The sequence below is a fragment of the Ascidia mentula genome, chromosome 7 (assembly GCF_947561715.1).
Source record: "Ascidia mentula chromosome 7, kaAscMent1.1, whole genome shotgun sequence".
Taxonomy (NCBI): domain Eukaryota; kingdom Metazoa; phylum Chordata; class Ascidiacea; order Phlebobranchia; family Ascidiidae; genus Ascidia; species Ascidia mentula.
Window position 1 is genome coordinate 2,494,631 of NC_138572.1, and position 20,514 is coordinate 2,515,144.

The 20,514-nt window shown below is 38.2% G+C and overlaps 1 protein-coding gene across 1 annotated transcript; it reads right to left on the reverse strand.

Moving 5' to 3' along the window:
* Positions 1–1,509: 1,509 nt before the first annotated feature.
* On the reverse strand, positions 1,510–19,857 carry LOC145908552 (C-Maf-inducing protein-like). The gene is made up of 20 exons (XM_082995852.1): positions 19,608–19,857; positions 19,172–19,386; positions 18,441–18,566; positions 18,172–18,222; positions 17,764–17,835; positions 17,398–17,487; positions 17,086–17,130; positions 15,765–15,827; positions 14,440–14,520; positions 12,758–12,969; positions 11,730–11,947; positions 8,766–8,895; positions 8,266–8,331; positions 6,629–6,655; positions 6,348–6,504; positions 5,725–5,850; positions 5,257–5,436; positions 4,407–4,553; positions 3,753–3,858; positions 1,510–3,482 (listed from the first exon to the last, which is right to left on the reverse strand). The coding sequence occupies exons 1-20, from the start codon at positions 19,726–19,728 to the stop codon at positions 3,349–3,351; spliced, it is 2,367 nt and encodes a 788-aa protein (XP_082851978.1). The 5' UTR covers positions 19,729–19,857; the 3' UTR covers positions 1,510–3,348.
* Positions 19,858–20,514: the final 657 nt, after the last annotated feature.

The window sequence follows — 20,514 nt, forward strand, 5'->3', positions numbered from 1 at the left end:
GCTTCTGGGTGTAGTGACCGGAAAATATGTATGCGTGGCAGTAACGCGAAGGACTCGTAGTGCGAAGAACTCATTTGTATATCCGCTTTTACGTTTTTAAAAAAGTCATATGTACCTTATTGGTGTTAAGCTAGTCCAGCCTTGAGGATAAACGTTACATGTTTTCTGATTAAAGTTTTTCGTACCTTTGTTTGTCTATTTGTTGAAACGCAAAGTTCCTTCCTTGCAAGAGAAAGTGCCAGTAAATTTGCATGTAGAATGCAATAACAAACGTACATCTCATCTGCAAAAAATAAGGGCAAGATGAAGCAATTAGACCGGAGAAAAACATGCTACCAACAGTCTTTGTATTCTCAAATGTTCGCAGGTAATCGTATTCCAAAACTTCTGTATATCATTCCATATTTCTGCCACATCTGAAGCGCAGAAAATAAATATTTCCAATGCAAACAAAACAAAATTGCCATTATGGGTTTTCCGAGCTTACCAAATAGGCGAAAATTTCGTCCTCCCAAAGTTTTCTGATACTCGAAAAAGTAAACGTAGAGGTGAAAACACCAACCAAGTTGCGTAGATGTTGTCTCAGCTCCAGCAACAAACAGATCTGTACCCAACCAACGCATCTGGTGATCTTGTGGAGACTTTACTTTCTCCAACCTGTTCAACAACATCTCCTCGGATATTTGTAGGGAGTTTGCGGCACTCGTTTTTACACCTTGCATGCTTGTCATCTACCTTGCACAATAATATAATTTAGTCTCCAATATATTCTCGAAATGTAAAAAATAAATATATGAAGCTGTGTGGTTCGTCACTTGTACCGAATTTCTGCTCATGGCGGAACAAATCCATGAAGTCCTTGATGTCATTCGGGTTAAACATCAACTTATGCCGTTCCTAATGCTTCATCACAATATCCGCTCAAACCAATAGCAATTACAATCTAAAAATCGTTTGCATCAAGGATTTAATGGATTTGTTCCGCCATAAACAGAAATTCGGTACAACAAACCAGCTTCACAGTCGTTTAAATATTAATTTTTGAAGACTGGAATCGTTGAACTAACTTTGACCATGCAGTGAGTTGTTTTACTTTTTTCAACCAGGGGCTTCGGAATTATACCGCCAGATTCTTGCACAAAATCTGCAAAAAAACTACTGTAGATTTGCTCTTGCCGTAAGATGGCCTTGCGAGATGGGGTGAAAACGGCCATACAACAGTCTACAGGGCCTTTGTAAGACCATAAGTAGCAAAAGGTGGCCCACGAACACAACTGTTTGCGTTGGTGTTTTTGCCATGCATAATATATTAATCAGTTGTTCTGGAATAATTAAACGTATACTTTCGGTGAATAAAAGTATAGGTTATCACTGCGCCAGAAGAACATTATTTGATTTCTTTTAATTGAAATACCATTGTTTGCATTGGGATTTCAATCGTAAAGTCACTTAAAAGGTCCCTTCCATCAGCACATTTTGTTTCATAGTCATAATACATTCACCATGAGCTTAGCTTGTTTTCCGCATACCGCAGTAAGGTTTATTTCAACAAAAAGAGACAAAATACGAAGCGAGACAAACGGTGAAATAGGGAAACATATGGTAGCCACGTTTGCAATACAAAACACACGGGGCCGTACGACGAACACAATTCAAGGGAAAAACAAGCGAACACTGTAAAAAAGCATTTGAACGAATTATTGTAAGGCAAAAAATAATGAAAATTGTTGAAATGAGAAGATTGTCCGGAAACAAGCGTTTAATAAAGCGATAGCGATAGGAATAATATCCGCGTACATAATATCTCCAAAGTATATCTTGGATTTCGTGTTTACAGCGGCCGAGAAATAACAATCATCCAAACACGACTGTATGTTTTGATCACAACAGATGTTTGTTCGAGACCATATTACCAGCATGTTTACGATATACCCAAACTGGGCAATGGGAGATGTGTTTGAAAATCCGGGCAAGTTAGCTGGGAAGCTATTGGCTTGGTAGTTTGAAAAAGGGGCCTTTGCTCTCGGCCGTGAAGACGAACACGCCAATGATGACATTGAATGAAACGACTGCGGTACAAAAACTGCAACATTTAACGTATTTTTTAAGATGCTGTTGTTACGTCAGAGTCAGCAGCGGCACTGACGTCGACAAACGAAAGTGGAAAAGAAAAAAAACAACGTCGGCAAGAACAAGAAGCGCATTTGTTTCCAATGGAAATCAGGAAAACCCCTTCTATGTACATCGATATGCAACTTTCGGCAGTGTGAATATCACTGTGATACGGGGTTTTTATATAACATACGTTTTACCGGAAAGACCTAGAGGCATTTTAAAGCCACAACTGAGCAGGTCAATGGTTCCCAACCTGTCGTCATTCGTGTCCCCCCAAATAAACCTACTACGATACTAAACATGCAACATTAGAACAATGTTAAGTTGTAGAAAAAATTGTGTCAATCCGCAAATCGAAAAGTTCACATACAGTTTTTTGTTGCTTAGAACCGGTAACTATGCGTTGTTCCAAAGCCTTTGTCGTCGCAAAAGTAGTTCTAGTGGTTGTTCGAACACAAAATCAATCAACACTGCTTTCGTTCGAACTAATCGACCAATTACGTGTGCATGTGTTTGATCTTCCGAATGTTACAACAAGAACTAAAAAGCGACAGCGACACTTACAGAAAGAAAATTGCGTCAGGCAAGCCTACTGCACGGTATAAATGCTTCGTTAATTATTTTGTGACAACGCCTATTTATACAGAAATAATCATAGCAACGTCCCATGCAGAGACAAAAGGCGAAAACCAATTTAACTCAAATACTTTGTAAGCTATACAACACGTATGAAGGGATATAGATGGAAACGATATTGCACACGTGTCGTTTATCGTTTTGATTCATTTATGGCAAGGGCGGGTGGTTGTTTGGTTGTTTGAACATGTTACTGGCCGAGAGAACATATGGTCAAACGACAGGGTAACAATTGGCCAGGACGATTTGGAAATTTTAATGTTTCTGGTTGATTTGTTTGGGAAGTTATCTAGGTTGCCTCCTCGCAAACCTGCTTGTATATAAGCTCCCAAAATAGAAAAAAAAACATAAATGGTTTTACAACAGGGTCGACACTACGACACACACACTAATAACGTTTAAATTCGCCTCTTTCTCACGAATTCAAAAAACGACTCGCGTTCGGATTCGAATCGGTTGAACCGGTACCCGAATTCGACCTCGAGTACCCGCGGAGGATTATCCCCCGTTTCGGAATCGCTGCGGACGTTTCGAATCCTCCCGCGACGCGAAGGACAGAAAAAAACATTAAACGTGACGTCACGCATGATGACGTCATTAATTTGGGGGCCAGGCGTCGGTGTAGGTGACGTCCCACTCCTTTAGATTCGGAAAGGATTTACGTAGTTCGTGGAAGGTTCGATAGCTAACGTCTGTGCTGTTTAGATTGAGACGCTCAAGGTTGGTCATCACTGAAAAAGGTATATTGGTAAAATGAATGAAAACGACCGACAAGATGTAGTGGTTCGATACAGCGGCTCTGACTGCAGTCACTTTTGCTCTATTTCCATTGCGTGGATGCAAAGCAAATTAAAATTTTCCATTATCCACGTAAAAAATAAAATTCTGTGTAACTAAGACAAGGTATATGTGCACATAGTACATACGAGAGGCATAAAAAGCACAGTTGTGGTCATTTAGTGACTCTTGTAATGTTTTACGGCCGCAGTAAAAGCACTGACCTTCCAGACAAGCGATGCCATCGTCCGAAACTGGCGTTTCACAAAGGTTGAGCGAATACAGGTTGATAGGGGAATCGCACAGGGCTTGCAACCCAGCGTCGTTGATCTAAATACGAACAAACTTAGTACTTTACGCTTATTGCACATTGCCAGTGTTGTGTATGTTATTAATGTTAATGTCCGCAAGATGTCGCCCTGGTGTAGACTCTAGTGCTGATTGACCTTCACAAATAAACCTACTTATGTCTGGGAGTTGCTACGTACTTAACAGCTAGTACGTCACTGCAACTCACATTAAACTAATTTCGCAACTGGAATTGTTGTTTTATAGCAAAACCCCAAGAGACATTAACCGCGTTTTACGAAATCGTGTTACTAAGAAAGAGATGACGAAAGTGCGATGATCATCGGATGGTCAATTTGTATGCAGCTGTTCCTCTATAAAGATTATGGGTATCAGTTCTAATACTGGTACGTGATGTGCCGAAAACACGTGACGTAACAGGAAGCTGTGTACTGAAAAATGACTATGCCTTATGACGTCACAGACACAGCTCACCAGAAGGCTGGGTAAAGGAACATATCACCCACCACTTGATAAACAACCGACAAAGCCATTGTGACGTCAAGTATAACCGACAAATGACGCCTTACCTTTGTCCTCCAGAGGTTAAGATGCTTCAGATTTGGAAGAAGTACCAATAGATGAACGATGTTTGGGGTCACGTGCGTGAAACTCAGATCCAGTTTTTCAAGCTTTCCCCACGAACCAGTGCTCAGCAGGGTCGTTAGGTCCTCGTCCTGTACGGCAAGGATTTTGTTATTGGTTAATATAGACCTCTATAAAGATATTCAAAAAAGAATTGATGTTTCTCTGTTTGTTTAATTATAAGAACACATTTATAAGCATTAGAGCCAATGTTGTTTTTTGCAGTAAGCTGCACAGACAGGGTCACTGTTATGACTAAAAGCGGCATTGGTGGGACTTATACTGGGTCGCAACAGTGGCCCTATCTGCAGACCACTAAAAATAGGAACACATTCTAGGAAAAATCAGAAGAAATTAAACAAAAACATACAAATCCACCGGATCAACTGCTGAAATATGTTTTAGTTTAGCTTGCTAACTGCACAACGACAAAAATTTCGCTGGAAAGGCGTAAAGTGTATCTACGTTGAGTAAATATCACGTTCTGTAACTATAACAGTTCCTTTCAAGTCGCCCGCAAACACGATAGCACCGGACGAACATATTCACTACACGATGCTCTAGTTAAAATAGACAACGCAGAAGTGTTAGATGCTTTCGCATGGCAAGGCAGGATCGCCCCCCTTTATATTTGGCAATCTTAGGTCCCGTATTTTGATCATGAGGTTCACAGGCATAGCCTGGTTCAAAATAGGATTACTTTCGTAATTTAAAAGCGTGTTGTCGTGTCCAAAAAACTCCCTAACTATAACAGCCTTAGTTCCAATGTTTAAGTGACGCCAGAACTTCTCGTACCGTTGAATTGGGCGCCAATGTAAACTCCTTCGGTCCATCGTTTTGCGTGAAGACAGAGAGGAGACTGCGTAGGTCCTCGTAGGCTTGGGTTCCTCTCGGAGTGCAGCGAAGAACGGAAACCACTTGTAGTTGTTCAAGTTCGTTGGCGAGGATCCCAAATTGTAACATATCTCTTAAAACCTTTGTAAGTAAACAGTGGATTACGTTCAGCTTTAAGATGGCATTAAAACTATTCCGCTTTCTGTTTTGCAGGCAGACTTTATGTTTACACAAGGAACATGGAGCTTTCAGTCGCTCTGGGGAATCCAACGACACGTTTAGTCTGTAGAATCGGGGTCACCAATGTACAGAGTTCGAACCAATACTTCGACTTCGGGTAATTGGCTTTATTGGTGACAAATTTATACAGGCGATATTACAGAGCACATTTTGCTGGAAGGGTTTTCATTTGTAATAGGTGAAACGTACCTGGATCATGACAGGGTTTTCACGTAAAGCAAGCATTATAATGACTTGAAGTTCGGTGGTGGCGAGCATACGAAGAAACTTCTTCATTTTACCAGCCTGGATGCCAGGTTTCATCAGGGCCTCAACCTGAAAACGAAGAAATTGTTATGGACGTTTTCCCAGGCTTTTCTATACGCCTATTAAACATCTTTGTTGATCGAACGTGGTGAACATTTCCACCTTATACACTATATACCAGTGTTTCCCAACCGGTGGTACACGAGCACATTTCCGTAATTTGCGGAAATATTTCGAATTTAAAAAACCGTAAGTGATCCCAAATGTTCGTTACTTCATCTACCAGGTTACTTTGTAACACTCAACTAGGTGGTACGCGTCGAAATTGCTTTAACTACAAGTAGTACGCTACCACAAAAAGGTTGGAAATCACAGATATATACTAGAAACACGGAACAAAATCTGCCATTAAAACAAGCACGATACGTTGTTAAGGTTTCTCTTATAAAAATGCAATTTAACATTCCAGATGAAATTGGCAACAAGCAACACAACGTCCATGCATTCTGTCAACATCACGTCCAAAACAAAGAAAATACGTTTAAATGACAAAAAGGAGAACGTACCATCTTGGAGAAAAGGTAACCATCATCTTCACAAAGGCTTCCACCTGGACTGAACACTTGCACCCAACCATCCTTGCCCTCACGTGAGTAGAGCAAACATGTCACAACGCTCTCACGATCATCCACCGCAAAACACTCGATCACAGGGTACATGAGTCTGCATCAGGAACAGGATCACATGTTAGCGCGTAGGTATTTCGTGAAAAACATTTTTTTTAAGTTTTTTGAACTAAATTTTTAAATTACCGTATTTTCATGCAGTTAAGTTTAATTGTTGTTACCTGACGAAATCCTTTCTCTTCATTGCTCTGAAAAGTAAAGAAAAATCTTTAGCTACGACTATGTAAACCCAACATGGTACTTAGGTTTAAATATGTTGGTAATTAGCAGTGTATTTTGTCCGGAACCTTTCTAAAGAAGATACGCTTTATTTAATTTGCACAAAAAAATGTTGTACACGTCGTAGCACAAACCTCACACATGTCACCTATTACTAAAGCCTAAATACAATTAGACGCCGCGTTCTCGCGGCCTTTTCACGACCTTGCTTCCTGCGGTTAATGATATGAGATTAGCAGATGGCATGTTGATGACAACATGACAAAAAACATATGCCACAAATCGTTGCTCTAGGACGGTGAGCAAAAAGGCGCCAGATGCAACGTTATGTCAGGTTTAAACATATTGAGAGGGGAGGGAGAAGAAAGGTGTTTCAAACCATCAATCTCGCTAAAACCAGTGATGAAATTAGATTGTTTGAAATAGATTGACAGAAACAAAGCAAACCACGTTAGGCGAAACAAGTGTAAAAGTAATAGTTGCAACGGGTGCCGTCGAGCCCTTACGCCAAGGGTCTGCGAATGGTTGGTTGCGACAGCACTTGCAAATAAATGTAAATATAACGACGACATTTTTTGTACACAAGATACAAAGTACAACGGATGCTTTCCTTATCATCGCTTGCGTTGCGATTGGCAGTAAAATCCCGGGGGCTCCCTTATTGTGGCTCTCGCCGCAGAGTGTTTGCGTATACTTGCCGAGGGCGAAGTAGGCACCCGTCCAGTAGGACGTTTCTTCTTCAGGCGGCGCAGTACTTGCTCTAATTTAGTGACTTTAATTAACTACGGTGACAAAAAACACGGTTTTGGGTTACAGATACCACGAGAAGTTCATTGGAAATTAATGATACCTCATTAAATTGGTATGTGATGCATTTGAAGTTTGTCAGAAATTGCAAAATAGCCTTGCGTCGACCCTGGTTTGTGAAATTCAACCAGTTTTACTCGGACACCAAAATAACAGCGAAACGAAATTCGTGTTAATTCCATTTGCGTTGCAACATAGAACCTGCGTTGCAACATAGAACCTGCCGAGTGCGATTTTGAGGGACTGCCATCCATGTATTATTAATGCAAGGAAAGTCGACAATTATGTTGAAGGGAAAATGCACGGTCGGTATTGGTCTATGCTATCCCACGTGTCCCACCCAAATCCAGTTCATGGAAAACCCGTGTACAGCGACTACCGCAGGTTATGTTAAGGCTGAGCAGTTTGACTCTTTGACACTCGGTGGTTGACAAAACGTGGGGGTTTTGGTTCGTAACCTTAACGATGCAACGTAATTTTGGTCCTCATTCATGACACACGTCACGACACAGTTCTAGTTTAAAGAGATTTTAAATTTAGTCACCGCTGTGAAACGTCAAGCGAGGGACGAACTTAAACTATTTCTGCTTTTCCGATGAACGTAAATCATTAAAATTATGTGTGTGTGTGACTTGAGTAACAGTTCGACTACATTGCTGGCGCTTGGATACAATGGAAACGCACCAAACAAAAGACCGAAAAACAAGAGCCTCAACATACGTCAGTACAGTGGTAATAGAAATTGACGGTAACAGTAGATGCGTTTACTTACTCCTCGGGAAACGGAAGGGGTTGAAGGAGTCCAGCAAGGCCTGGGCGCCAGTCGTAAATCTTTGCACTGTAAAGGAGGCAATAAAACTGATGTAAAACGGTTTATGACAGGCAAACACACAAAATACTTAAAGCGGCCCGTCCTATGTTTAGAAGAGTCTGTGATCGTTGTTCGATAGACATGCTGGAATTTACAATTAAGTTGATCTTTGCAACGGATGAGTTTATAATAAAAAACAATGTACGTGTTTTCCGGGGGTTTAAAACAAAGCTTATGTGTGTGGTTTACTTTTGAATTGCGTTGCCCTGATGAAGTCTCGCTGTATGGCAGACATAACGTTGGAGAAATAACTACATTAATTTTTGCCAGTTGATCAGTTCTATTAAATTGCCTCAATTTTTAAGTATTGAAATAAGGGCGGTGAGTTTCGTAAGTGCCTCGCACGCGAAAAAAGACAAACCATAGCCTTTAGCTACATAGGCCACATTGCAGATACTTACATTTCAAGGAGCACGTTGACGAACAGCTTTACACTTTCAAAATCCTCTGGACTTAGCTCCTGATTCTGATCAGTTAATACTGGGTTGGATTTCTTGTCATTGCTCTGATAATATTCCTTCAAATTCACATCTAGTGAAAAGGAAGATAATAAATTAGAGCTTTTAGAGCCATTAGAGCTTCTGTAAAATGTGTTTTTTTATGTTTGCCTATTAATCCCACGCGAAACAGAGGGAGGGGTAGCGTTTCCGATTGTGAGTAATCAAAAGCCCCGAGACACAGACGCACGACCCTAAATTATTCTAAAATCGTGTTTTTTCGATCTTGAATATTGGAACATAAAACTGCAACGAATAAAGATAAAAAAATTTACCAGGTTTTTTACGTTTGTATCCAAATTTAACACTTTTCTTAACATTTTAACATAACATTTTCGATTCGAATCTGATAGGATTCGATTCGAAACCTGTTGGAACCCTTCATCAAATGTTTACCAACACTAAGATGTTTACACCGAAATTCAGAAAGCCATAAAAACAACGATAATAACCATATATAGACAAAGGGTTTTCGTCACAGACAACGCTGACAAATATTTTAATATAGCGGTGACGGGTGATCCACAACCGATCGTCATTACCCTGAAAAGTGACGTACAGAAAACCTGATCTTCCCATTGCCACGTCATAAAAATGACACAAACAGACGTTTTGTCTCCTTAAAATTCAATACAAATAATTTGGCGAAAAATAGAGAAATTTATAGGTTGGATGATTTGTTTAAGCGGAACCAGGTGGTGTCTTTGAAGGGGGCGAATTTCGGTCTAATTGTTGCGTATGTTTCATAAGAGTTCATGCATGAATACGCAGGCTAAGCGGAGCGCGGTGAATCATGCGAAAACAAAAGACAACGGAAAGTTCGTCACATAAACTGCTTCACAATTTTTTCGGTTGCGTGACAGTTAATTTATCACAAGATACCAACGAGTATCACAAAACAACAGGTGAGAAGTATAAAAAAACTCATTTGACGTTTTTACTGATATATATATTTTGCCTACAAATAGGCATCGATCGTCAATATCACTTAAAATTCAAATAATATTCTCATTCAGATACCGAGTCTTTGTTGACCATAAAACTGTTAGGCGATTCAGGTACTTATTCAAAGCGTTCCTACTGATGATTTGTGATTGTTCGTTGCAAAAAAACTTGGTGAATGCAAAACCTACCCAACCGCTAAAGACCATTTGAGAACGCCCGGCTGTGTCACTAGGCATCGAAACCATACCGACACACAGACAAAAATTTTGATTCAGCGACATACAGATCAAGGGGCAATTAACAACCAAAATAACCCAATCGGATGCGTCACAGCACAAGGACGACCAATAACGTGGTGGCTTTAAATAACAAATTAGACTTAAATCAACCCGAAAACATTGCGCTGATTAATGGTAAGAGTATCCGCTGGGACAACCTCTCCCACGAAAACGCAGGGCACAAAAAACTGGCTCTATGCCAAGTCGTGACGGTGCTGACGTCATACAACTGTGAGGCGAGGTAAAGGAAGCAAAGGGCGAGAAACTAAAGACAGTGCCCGCATAATAAAGCCTCAACCCGCGTAAGTTAGTAGCGTTAATTGGCGCAAGCGTGTGGAATGCGGCTGGTAAGGCTGCCGGAGGCTTAAGCGGGAGCTGTGACGTAAAGGATACACGCTGAACGGTTTAGGCTACGTCAGTGCGCTTGCTTGGAAACTTGATGTTATCGCAAGTTTGTTTGCGCTAACATGGTTTATGCATGTTAAGGTTTTTCGACAAGTGCTTGTTCAACAAGCGGTGGGATGGATAAGACCGTGGCTATGTCTTTTGTTTTCGATCTGTTCGATTAAGAATGTTACCTACGTTTTAAAGCGGTTTGGTGTAACGCACAACTGAAGACCACAATTTCCTGAGTCACACGGTGGCAAAACAAAACCTCTGCGGTCAAAACAGGAAGTTAATTATCTGATATTTCATTTGGCTCCCCGTAACAAGCCCAAAGCGAAGCGTACTATTCTTGCCTTATAATTTTTTTGTTTTATTGGAAACAAACAAACTGGTTGAAACGCACCGGACAGGAAAGTTACAGTCAGTGTAGATTTGCGAAACCACATGTCTCTTAAACTCTTTGAAATAAGTCGCAAATGTACATACAAGACTAATGCACACACCTTTGGCGACCACTGAATATCGACAAAATAAAATAGGGAACTTTCGGCCGTTAATGGAATCTTAGACGGAAAAGCATGCAAATTTATGCACATTTTGAAATAATGGTCTGTCGCTTTGCCACCAAACAAAAAGTATTTCATTCAACCTCCAAACACTTTTAACCGCCATCTTTGGCAATATGACATGCACATGGCGAAAATTGTTCTGTTAAAGGTATCAGTGGGCGATCTCTGGATCACCCACTTATCCTAAATGTTGCACAATCGCGTTTTGCAAGTGGGTGACGTTTACTCGGTGTTATTGCAACAGTCGTACATGCAACATGGCGCATTTAACTTGCATGTGGAGGAATGCCACAAGGCGTCAATTGATTACGTAATCGGTATTTTATATGTATTAGTAATAATTCTATCTTTCCCACGTAAGATGGTTTGTAACAATATCAAGTTAAAACAAATGGTTTCACAATCCAATTCGTTACATTTTAACTCTGAAAAAGAGATTTTTGAGTTAGTTTGACGTTATGTTTTGCAGCGTCAGCAACAAACCGTCCAATTCGTTACTTTTTGCACTACTAACTTAAATTAATTGTTACATGGCATTCTCAATTAACAATACAGAAGAATCTTGTGTCAACATTTTACGTGAACTTTCCACTTGTGTCACGCACAACTACTTGCATTAAAAAAAAAAGTTGATTTCAGGAGGAGAATATCAAATATTGTGGTCAATAAAAACCACAATCTTTTCCCACCTCGCATATGATGGTGATCAGTGTTGAGTGGTTTCAGGTCACTGGGCTGGTTGACTTGCTTGTTCATGCTCTCTGCGAGGCAGTTCTTCATGTTCTTTACATCACTGGAGGGAGCCTTACGGTTGTTCAGGATGTTTTTTTCTGTCACTGTAAAGGTTTTTTCCGAAGGTGGCAACTTTTCAATGTGGCGCTTCTTCTTTCCAGAATGCTTCTTCTCCCTGGTCAAAGAAACATGTCTGATAAAATGTTTGAAATTATAACCAATATTTTCTATTTTCCTTTAACAATTTCAACATATTTCCATTTCATGCACTGGCAAATGATCAGTTTCATTGAAAAAAGAAATTCAAAATACTTTAATTGTTTCAAAAGAAACTCTGGTGCAAACAAAAACAATGCCCTTTTCTTAGAAACTAATCTGAAAGATGTATTTAACATTCAGACACAAGAGAAAATTAGATTGAATTGTGCCCTTGAAATGAGTTTTGTATTGATTGTGATGTGACACCCAATATGGAAACAGCTGCTCAGTGAAAGATTGCCAGCCATGTTAAGCATGTTACCATTTACAATCCAACTATATTACACACAAAGCAAATCAAAGTTTGCCTAGTAATTTAAAAATACACTGTAGTTGGTTAGCCATTAAAAAACTGCATAGAAGTGTAAATGCTGCAAAGTTAATAGCGCTGCCTGCTCTACCATAAACGGAAGACGTACAAGGAAACTACGCACGTGATTAACCAAAAGGAACCACTAAAGTACGTATGAGGAAATAAAGGCTACAGTAAAATGCAGAGCATTTTTATCACATGGAGACCATTATTGGATTTTTTACCCAGTTTTCAGAACTGACAAAGCTTTTAAAGGATGGATGTAAAACAATATGGCTAAAATAAATAATTAATGACATTGATTGATGCCTTTTTGTGCATGAGCTTTATCTTCAATGCAAGGAACTGAAACACTCGCAGCCAGCTTAACTTTACATAGTAACCCTATGAAACCAGGTGAAGCTTCGTACTCACAATTCATCACATCCGCATGAAAAGTATTGATAAATAGCAGACAAACACACAGCGATGAGGTTATTGTTGATCCTCGTGTGCGGACACTGACTCAGAGGCCCATGCATTGTTCCGATAAAGGACCTCACCACATCCAGGCCATTGTTCTGGGAGTTCAGAGCCTGGATAAATTCCACGATGAAAGTGCGAAGCCATGTAACCTTTCCGAAATCCTGCAAACAGAGCAGTGTTTAGGAACTGTTTCACTGTAAAAATGTTACTGAAGTGGTGAACAATAGTGATGCACCAAAACAGCTATTTATATGTTTGGCGTCAAGCGAATATTGTGCAAAAGATGCCGAATCAATTCAACCAAATTAACTGAAACTAATTTTGGTATACATCTCTTTAAATGCAAAAAAATTAAACAAAACATGTATTGGATTGGATCTAATCCTATCAGCATCAGGCCTTTTATTAGCACTTAAAGAATAACTTTGTCCACTGTACCAACTGCTTAAAGTTGACAATAAACAAATGAATCGAACACATTGGTACAATTTAAACAATAATTCTAACCTTTTCTAAACTTTGCATATCAGCATTGAATGCAGTAAAAATTTTATTTCTGCAAAATTCGGCCGGAACCGAATAATTGCAAAAACCTTAGTTTCGGCCGAATAAATTTGGCAAACCAAACTTTCGGTACATCCGTAATGAACAATCCAATGTGTCAAGGATGAGGAGTCAAAATTCCAATTGTTTGACTCCACATCCTTAAGTGGCCAAAAATGAAAGTAAATATGTGGTGGTGGTACAGGCCCATGAATTTTTTAACAGTATATGATATATGACAATTGTTGCACTTGTTTTTATCGATATTTTGTTCTGTTGACAAGCTGCAACAGTCATATGTTTGCCACCTCAAGCCACAATCTGGCAACTTTGAAGTTTTACAACAAATCCTACAAGGGCCAAAGACCCTGTTGAAATTAAAAACAACTATTCCCAAACAAAAACATGCATTTGGATACCCACATTGCCCAGCACATATCAAACTATAAGTTAACTCTTCTAGGATGAGGTCACAACTTTGAGGTGCCACCAATTAAATCACAAATAGCACAAGCACCAGGCAAAGAGGAAGTGGTGGCCCTAATTTAGGCACCTATTTGTGGCCAATTTGCTTGACAGATTCCTTGCTTGATAACTGGGTTGATTTGTGGGCGTTATGCCGCCAACCACTTGACGTACGTACGTTGGTACTTCAGTCGTTACTCATTGAGAAGTGCTTTTTTAAATCATTAGGCTTTGTCAACAATTTGAGTAAGAACGTTACTCACACTTGGGCAAATTTATACATGTACAATTGTTTAACCTGGGCATTTTCAAAAGCTACCTCTATGGCAATGGATTTCTCTTTCAAATCAAATTAACCAGAAAAAGACCTTTTTAATAGCAAGCGAAATGCCAGGAAATAAAACTCTACATTTATTTGTGCCAAAAGGATTCTTAGAAATTACAACATGCCTGGGAGCAACAACAACACAATCTTAATGATCTTTAAACATTAAAAAAAATTACACAATACACGATGACATGAATGAACAGAAAATGTGTAAAACAAAATGACAACTGGCAGATAAAAACAAAAAGGTAGTGGGTATAAGGCATATTTAAAAATGGTTTAAAACAAAACTTACAAATGTGTTTTTGAGAATTTGCTGAACAATTGGAGTAAACATGTTGACGACCACCACGGAACGAGGGGATTGTCGGCAGTGCTGTGGAAAAAAAATTTTTGAAATGGTTTCAGATTTTATTATTTGTTGATTTATTAAATTTTTTACTTGATATAACTTTTGTACACAACAAAACAACTTTTGTTTTTACTAAATTTCCTTTGGAAGAATAGGAAAACTTTAATGTGTACCTGCGTGACAGTTTACTATTGATTATACATTACCGTAACAATTTTAGTGCGTTTTTACAGACGCATGTGTTGTCCAGATCAAGTTACATGTCAGACATGTGTGACACCTGTTTATCTCAAATATAGTTAACAAATTTATTCACAGATGGTACAAATAAGTATAATGCGTGATGATATTGCTTTGTGTTTATGAAACAAATGCTAGCCATGAAAAGCATGGATGCAGCAAAACGTTCAATGCCTTCCGCATAACTGTCATGGTGCAACTATTTTAAGGCAGACGTGTGCGTAAAATAAAGGAAGTGTGTTGCAGTGCAGGCATTGCGCAGGACATTTCCCTGGCAACAGCAATTATGCAACGACAGCGTATACGCATTTAAGATGTTTGATAAGGTTCTTTCCCACATATTTAGTGTAAGGATTCTGTTATTCCACTTAGCATTTATTCATTTTTCGAGTTGGATATTTCTTAAGAATTCAACGGTAGTTAAATGATTTATGGGAATGTGTGTTTTGTCATAAAAAATTATGTTTCAATTGTGGTATTACATGTGGTTGCCTTTACTTTTAGCTCTTTATTCACCCAGGGCTAAATTCGACATGATACTAAATTTAGAACTTAAAAACATTGAAAACATCAAAAACTAAAGTTTAACAAACTTGGTGCACCCAGCACTGGGCACATGTTTGACTTTTAAGTCACTAACATGGATTTTAAACAACTCACATGAACTTAAAAAGGTCAACTTATGTTATCTACTATAACAACAATGCCTGGAGGTGCGTATGCAAGTATGTTGATGGCGTATATGTAAGACAAGAGGATAAGTGTTCCTGGAAATTGATCTATACATATTTTTCATATTTGTTTGTTGTCAAGCTTAACTCTGCAAGTGCAGCAACAGGAGAAAGGCTTCACAATTGCAGATTTAGGCCATTCTTCTTGGTTTATGCCTCATGCTGTAGGATTAGGCAAAGCAGTTAAATAAAAACTCCTGTCTTATCATGTGGTGCACTAGGCATGGGTATAACTGAGGCATTTCTAATCACTTTTCAGCCATTTTTACAAAAAAAACAGTTGTGTAGCAAACTTACCTTGGTAAAAAATGAGCAGATTTCGATAGATGGTTGGTTGTTTTCAAGCAGAGGAGCTAAGGCCTGAAAAAACATAAATCAAAAATCTGTAAAGAAATTTGCCATCTTTAGTTCGCAAATAATCATATTTGTGCCAACATATATTGGTAATTTTAAACCATTGAAACAGATATAGCTTGATGCATTTCACTTATATTTTCAATTTTGTCAATGTGTTGGAAAAAGTAAAAAATTTACTGTCCTATGATGACACATCCTAATCCTCAGAATAAAATTATGAGTTCTACATATTTTTTTAACGTAACAGCACAATCAATTTTCCAGACAGTTGACTGAAAATGGGGTAAACAAAGGAACACAGCCTCCGTGCCCTGAAGCATCGAGTTAAGATGGAAAATCGAAGGGAAAGCATGCTCTTTATTGGCTTGACATATCCTGCCTGTATGACACACATGATGGCACGTCACAGCATGCATGCAAAAGTGTTTGCATTCCATGCAGCAAGACAACCCTTATGATTCTTTCTTCATCAAGAATTAGGCATTTGTTTACGATGATATTAGATTCTTCATACAACACAGGTCTTTGTTTTAAGTTTACTAAAGTTATGGTATTTTCCAATGCATGGCTACCACATGTAGAGTAGGAATAGATTAAAACAATCAAAAATACCTTAAAAGACTTGCTGCACACAAACATGAGCTATAGGCTAGTGCAAACAATACTGCGGTAAATAACAGAGGTGACATTACACTGTTGTGGCTAACATCGTTGCTGTGTGTGGCAAAGCCCTGCACATACAGGAATCACAGGGTTAGAGGTTAGGGCAATTCAGTTTTCCAAGCTCAAGATTGACAACAGAAGAGGTCGAGCCTTTGCACAGAAGTGGTTTGCTAACTTTGTGTACATATGTCTTGTCCACTGTGTGCAAGAGGGGTGGATTTTATTTGACGCATTTATAAGCTAAATTTAACTTTGCGGGTAGAATTGACCTGCCTTCTGGGCTTATTTTACATTTATGACAAGTTAGACATGATACAAATTTGCATGCTTTGACCAAAATAGGGTTGTAATTATCTGTCATTCTACAAACACCCTGTCGGTATACACCATACAAAAAATCAGGCGCAACCACAAAAATACTGCTTTCATTTTTCCACCATATGAAACTACCAAGTTTAATCCCAACACAATGACTAAATTTGGAGATCTTTTAAGATTTGACATGATTATTTTTCACTGCAGGAGATCCATAAATTTGAATCTATGCTGTGGGTGATTTTTATTGAAAAATAATGACATGTTTTAAAATAGCACCCACCATGATAACTGCTTCTCTTGAAATTCCAATTAGTACATCAGATTTCTGAAAAAGCAGAAAACTGTAAAGGCAGCATGAACTGTTACCAGCATTCATATTTCTTGGACTATTGTTATAAATAGGACACTTGACAAAGGCAATATTGAATAACACTGGAAGGCCACAGTCCACAGTCCACAAAGCTATTGTAATTGAAATAGATGATACATATAAATATATAAGTAACCAAAAGGTAGCAAATTGGTTTATCACTGTATATACAATATTCGAGAAAGTGTCTTCATATTAACTTTTACATAATTGTTTACTAACCAGAGTTAGAACTTTTGATGCAATTTCCAACAACACACGGTGTGTGTCGTCGATCAACAATGGATAGTTGACTGTCAACTTTACCAAAGACTGAAAATTCACAAAATAAATGAATAAAATCTGTTTAAGCAGCGTTCAATTAAGGGTGGTCATTGCATTCATTTGCTAAAACACTTGGTTTGTCCAAATTAAACCAACATCTTTATAAAAATATTGATCACTCTTTCTCCTTGATAAACCAATGGAAAAAAACAAGATTTTCTACACCGTTACACAAGAATGGGTTCTGTTTAAATGATGACCAAAATAGACTCAGCACAAAAGCTGGAGGAGTAGTGATGTAACACAATAGCCGCAGAAAATTACCTCAAGTTCCGTAATGATTGTTTCAGCCATTGTAGCTTTATACAGGATCTTTTGGCTTTTGTGAACTTCCAACTGAAAGAACAATGTATTATTAACAGTGCTTTGCAAGATATTTCCAACTTATACATTTCAAAAGCAACACAAAGCAAAACAAAGAGTTGGCTATAGTTGAATTGCATGTTATTTATAGCGCACTAAACAAAGGCCAATACTAAGTCCTACCAAGCATGGGAATAGCATTGGCTCACAGCATACCGTTCAATTACATTTTGTCTAGATACTTAGGCAAAAGACTTCAATTCCTTAGGGTAATGCTCCAAAAAGCCACTCACAACTCTTTTGAACTGTGTGAGCACAACAGTACATACTTATAGGTATATACAGTAAATTTATGAATCATCAACGCACCCTCCATGTTATTGAGTTGACAAGACGATCACGCTGGAACTGATCTGGAGCCTAGAACATAAATTAAACATTAAACAATGGTATTTAAGGAACTATGCAACTATTCTTGCATAAGGGAAGAAACAGCTTACATAAGGACTTGTAGTGTTTTTTAATATTTGCCAAATCCATACGAGGAAAATGCCAAAGATTTATCAATTTTCAACAAAAAATATTTACCAGACAAGAGTTATAAAAGCACAGTAATAAAGTAAATGCAGTAAAGCTACCTGAACCAAAATAGACCTTTCATTGGCTTTAAGTACAACACAATTACTGGGACCTTTGGTGAAATCAACACTGGAAACTTTGTCTATGGAGCTATAAGGAATTGGTTGACTGAATTTTCCAGAACCCTTCAACAAAAAACATTGACTGTAATGTATTATAAACAATACACAAAAAAACTCAATTATGTGCATACATATTTGTAACATTACAAGAAAAACTTTAACAAAGCCAACTAAAAACCAGAGACTCACTTAAACTGTAAAATAAATACAAATAACATTGTAACTGCCTTAACCAATCACGTTTTAAAACTTGTATTTAATGTGATTTTTGATATGAATTAAGTTGTGTTTCTGTAAGTTTAAACATAAAAAGGTGTTTAAAACATGTGTAGGCATTGGCATTGTTTTCCTCCGTATCCACTCAAAAGGAAACAATTTTTTAGTCTTCTTTTTTGATATTGTTAACCTTTCATCAGGTCAGGAGCTCTAAACTCTTTTGCAACAGGCAGATCGGCAACATTAAACCAACTTGTAAGGTTATTTAATAAAGTATATAATTACCAGAGCAGCTAATATATAATGAACAAAATGACACTTAATAAGACAAAACTATGTAGTTCAGACTAAAATAAATCCATTTAATGTGAAAACAGTATATACATGTTGAGGGACAGCAAATAAACACGGGCTGGTGGTTAGGAAATATTGCACTGGACAATAAAACTTACAGATTCGAAGGTAATTTCTTCACTTCCCAGCACAGTATGACGACTCTCCCAGGGTCTCATAGATCCAAAGTATTGAACAATTTCACTGAAAACACCATTGGAGGTTTCACCACACAAACTTTCCAAAACAACTCCATCGTAATACAGTGATTGCTTTGGAGTTGATTCAATGGATGAAATGTCTGGGAGACTGGAGTTCAGTTTCATCTTTTCAGCTGCAACACAAAGTGATACAAGGAAACTAAAGAGGTTTGCCACAACTTAATAATCCAACTTACATGACATGTAGGCCTACCAAACTTACTAATTACCTTTATATTTCACATTTTATTTTTCGTTCTCCTTGAAGTTTACATAATAGCTAATGCACCATGAGTAATATGTATGCATATTGATATACCAGATTGGAGTTTTTCTTTGGCAAATAAATACTCACGTTGAGTAGATCGAACCTTCAAACTCTGACTTGATTTTCTCTCTCTTGAAATAGAGAATTTTTCTTTCACTGAGGAAAACCTAAACATGTCCCCAAGTTTTCTTGACATCTTTATTGGCATAGGTTCTCAAAATTCCACAACAATCAGAAGAAACGTAATTTGAATTTAGGACGCGTCGACTGATACGTTTTCAATATCTTTTCTAGTTCATCGCATTAAGTTTTTCAAAAATAAATAACACCAGTTTTTCCTTCTGTGAAAACAATGAAAATTAGATAAAATAATTGTGAGTTAGACAGAAAGGCAACGACAGTAGGTCACTCGCGCAGCACATGCAGACAATAAACTACCATGTTACGAGCGCACGATCCTTCAAGCACCTCCAACAACTGCTGCTGAGCTGAGTGATGGAGAGAGAATCCCTCTCACAACAAAGAAATGAAACGTACTCAACCGTGACAAATATTGCATGCATGGTTAAATACGATTAAAGGTTCCAATTTTTTGTCAAAGCCAAAACATTAGTGTTGCCACTGGGCGCAAGGACAATTTGGATTCGTATTTGGAACGTTTTCATTAAAAGTTACGATGATGTGTGTACCTAATTCGCATTTTTTTCATGTCACGCCCGAAAAGTATTCAACCTTCAAATCCTATGCTTGTTAGCGCACAGAAAACGTTCTTTTTTGCAACTTGCGAATCTATAACACGTTACCAATGCTTCTTAAAGTAGGCCCCAGCGCCCCCGGGGGTGCGTTTTGAATTTTATAAAGGTGCGCTGCAGAATAAACGGAGAAAAAAAAATGGGCAGTTCAGCATTTAATCGTTGCAGATGTTTATGGGTCGTATGCTGTTGGATTGAATTGTTATTTATTATGTTTTGTGTATATTTGAGAAACTGTTGTC

Bases quoted from the DNA above. Each gene is read 5' to 3' on its own strand.
- LOC145908552 (XM_082995852.1), bottom strand. From the start codon at position 19,728: ATGCCAATAAAGATGTCAAGAAAACTTGGGGACATGTTTAGGTTTTCC. The intron at 17,488-17,763 runs GTAATTTTCTGC...GTGAATTTTCAG, and splicing joins CAATCATTACGGAACTTGAG to TCTTTGGTAAAGTTGACAGT. The intron at 6,505-6,628 runs GTAACAACAATT...TTCCTGATGCAG, and splicing joins AAGAGAAAGGATTTCGTCAG to ACTCATGTACCCTGTGATCG.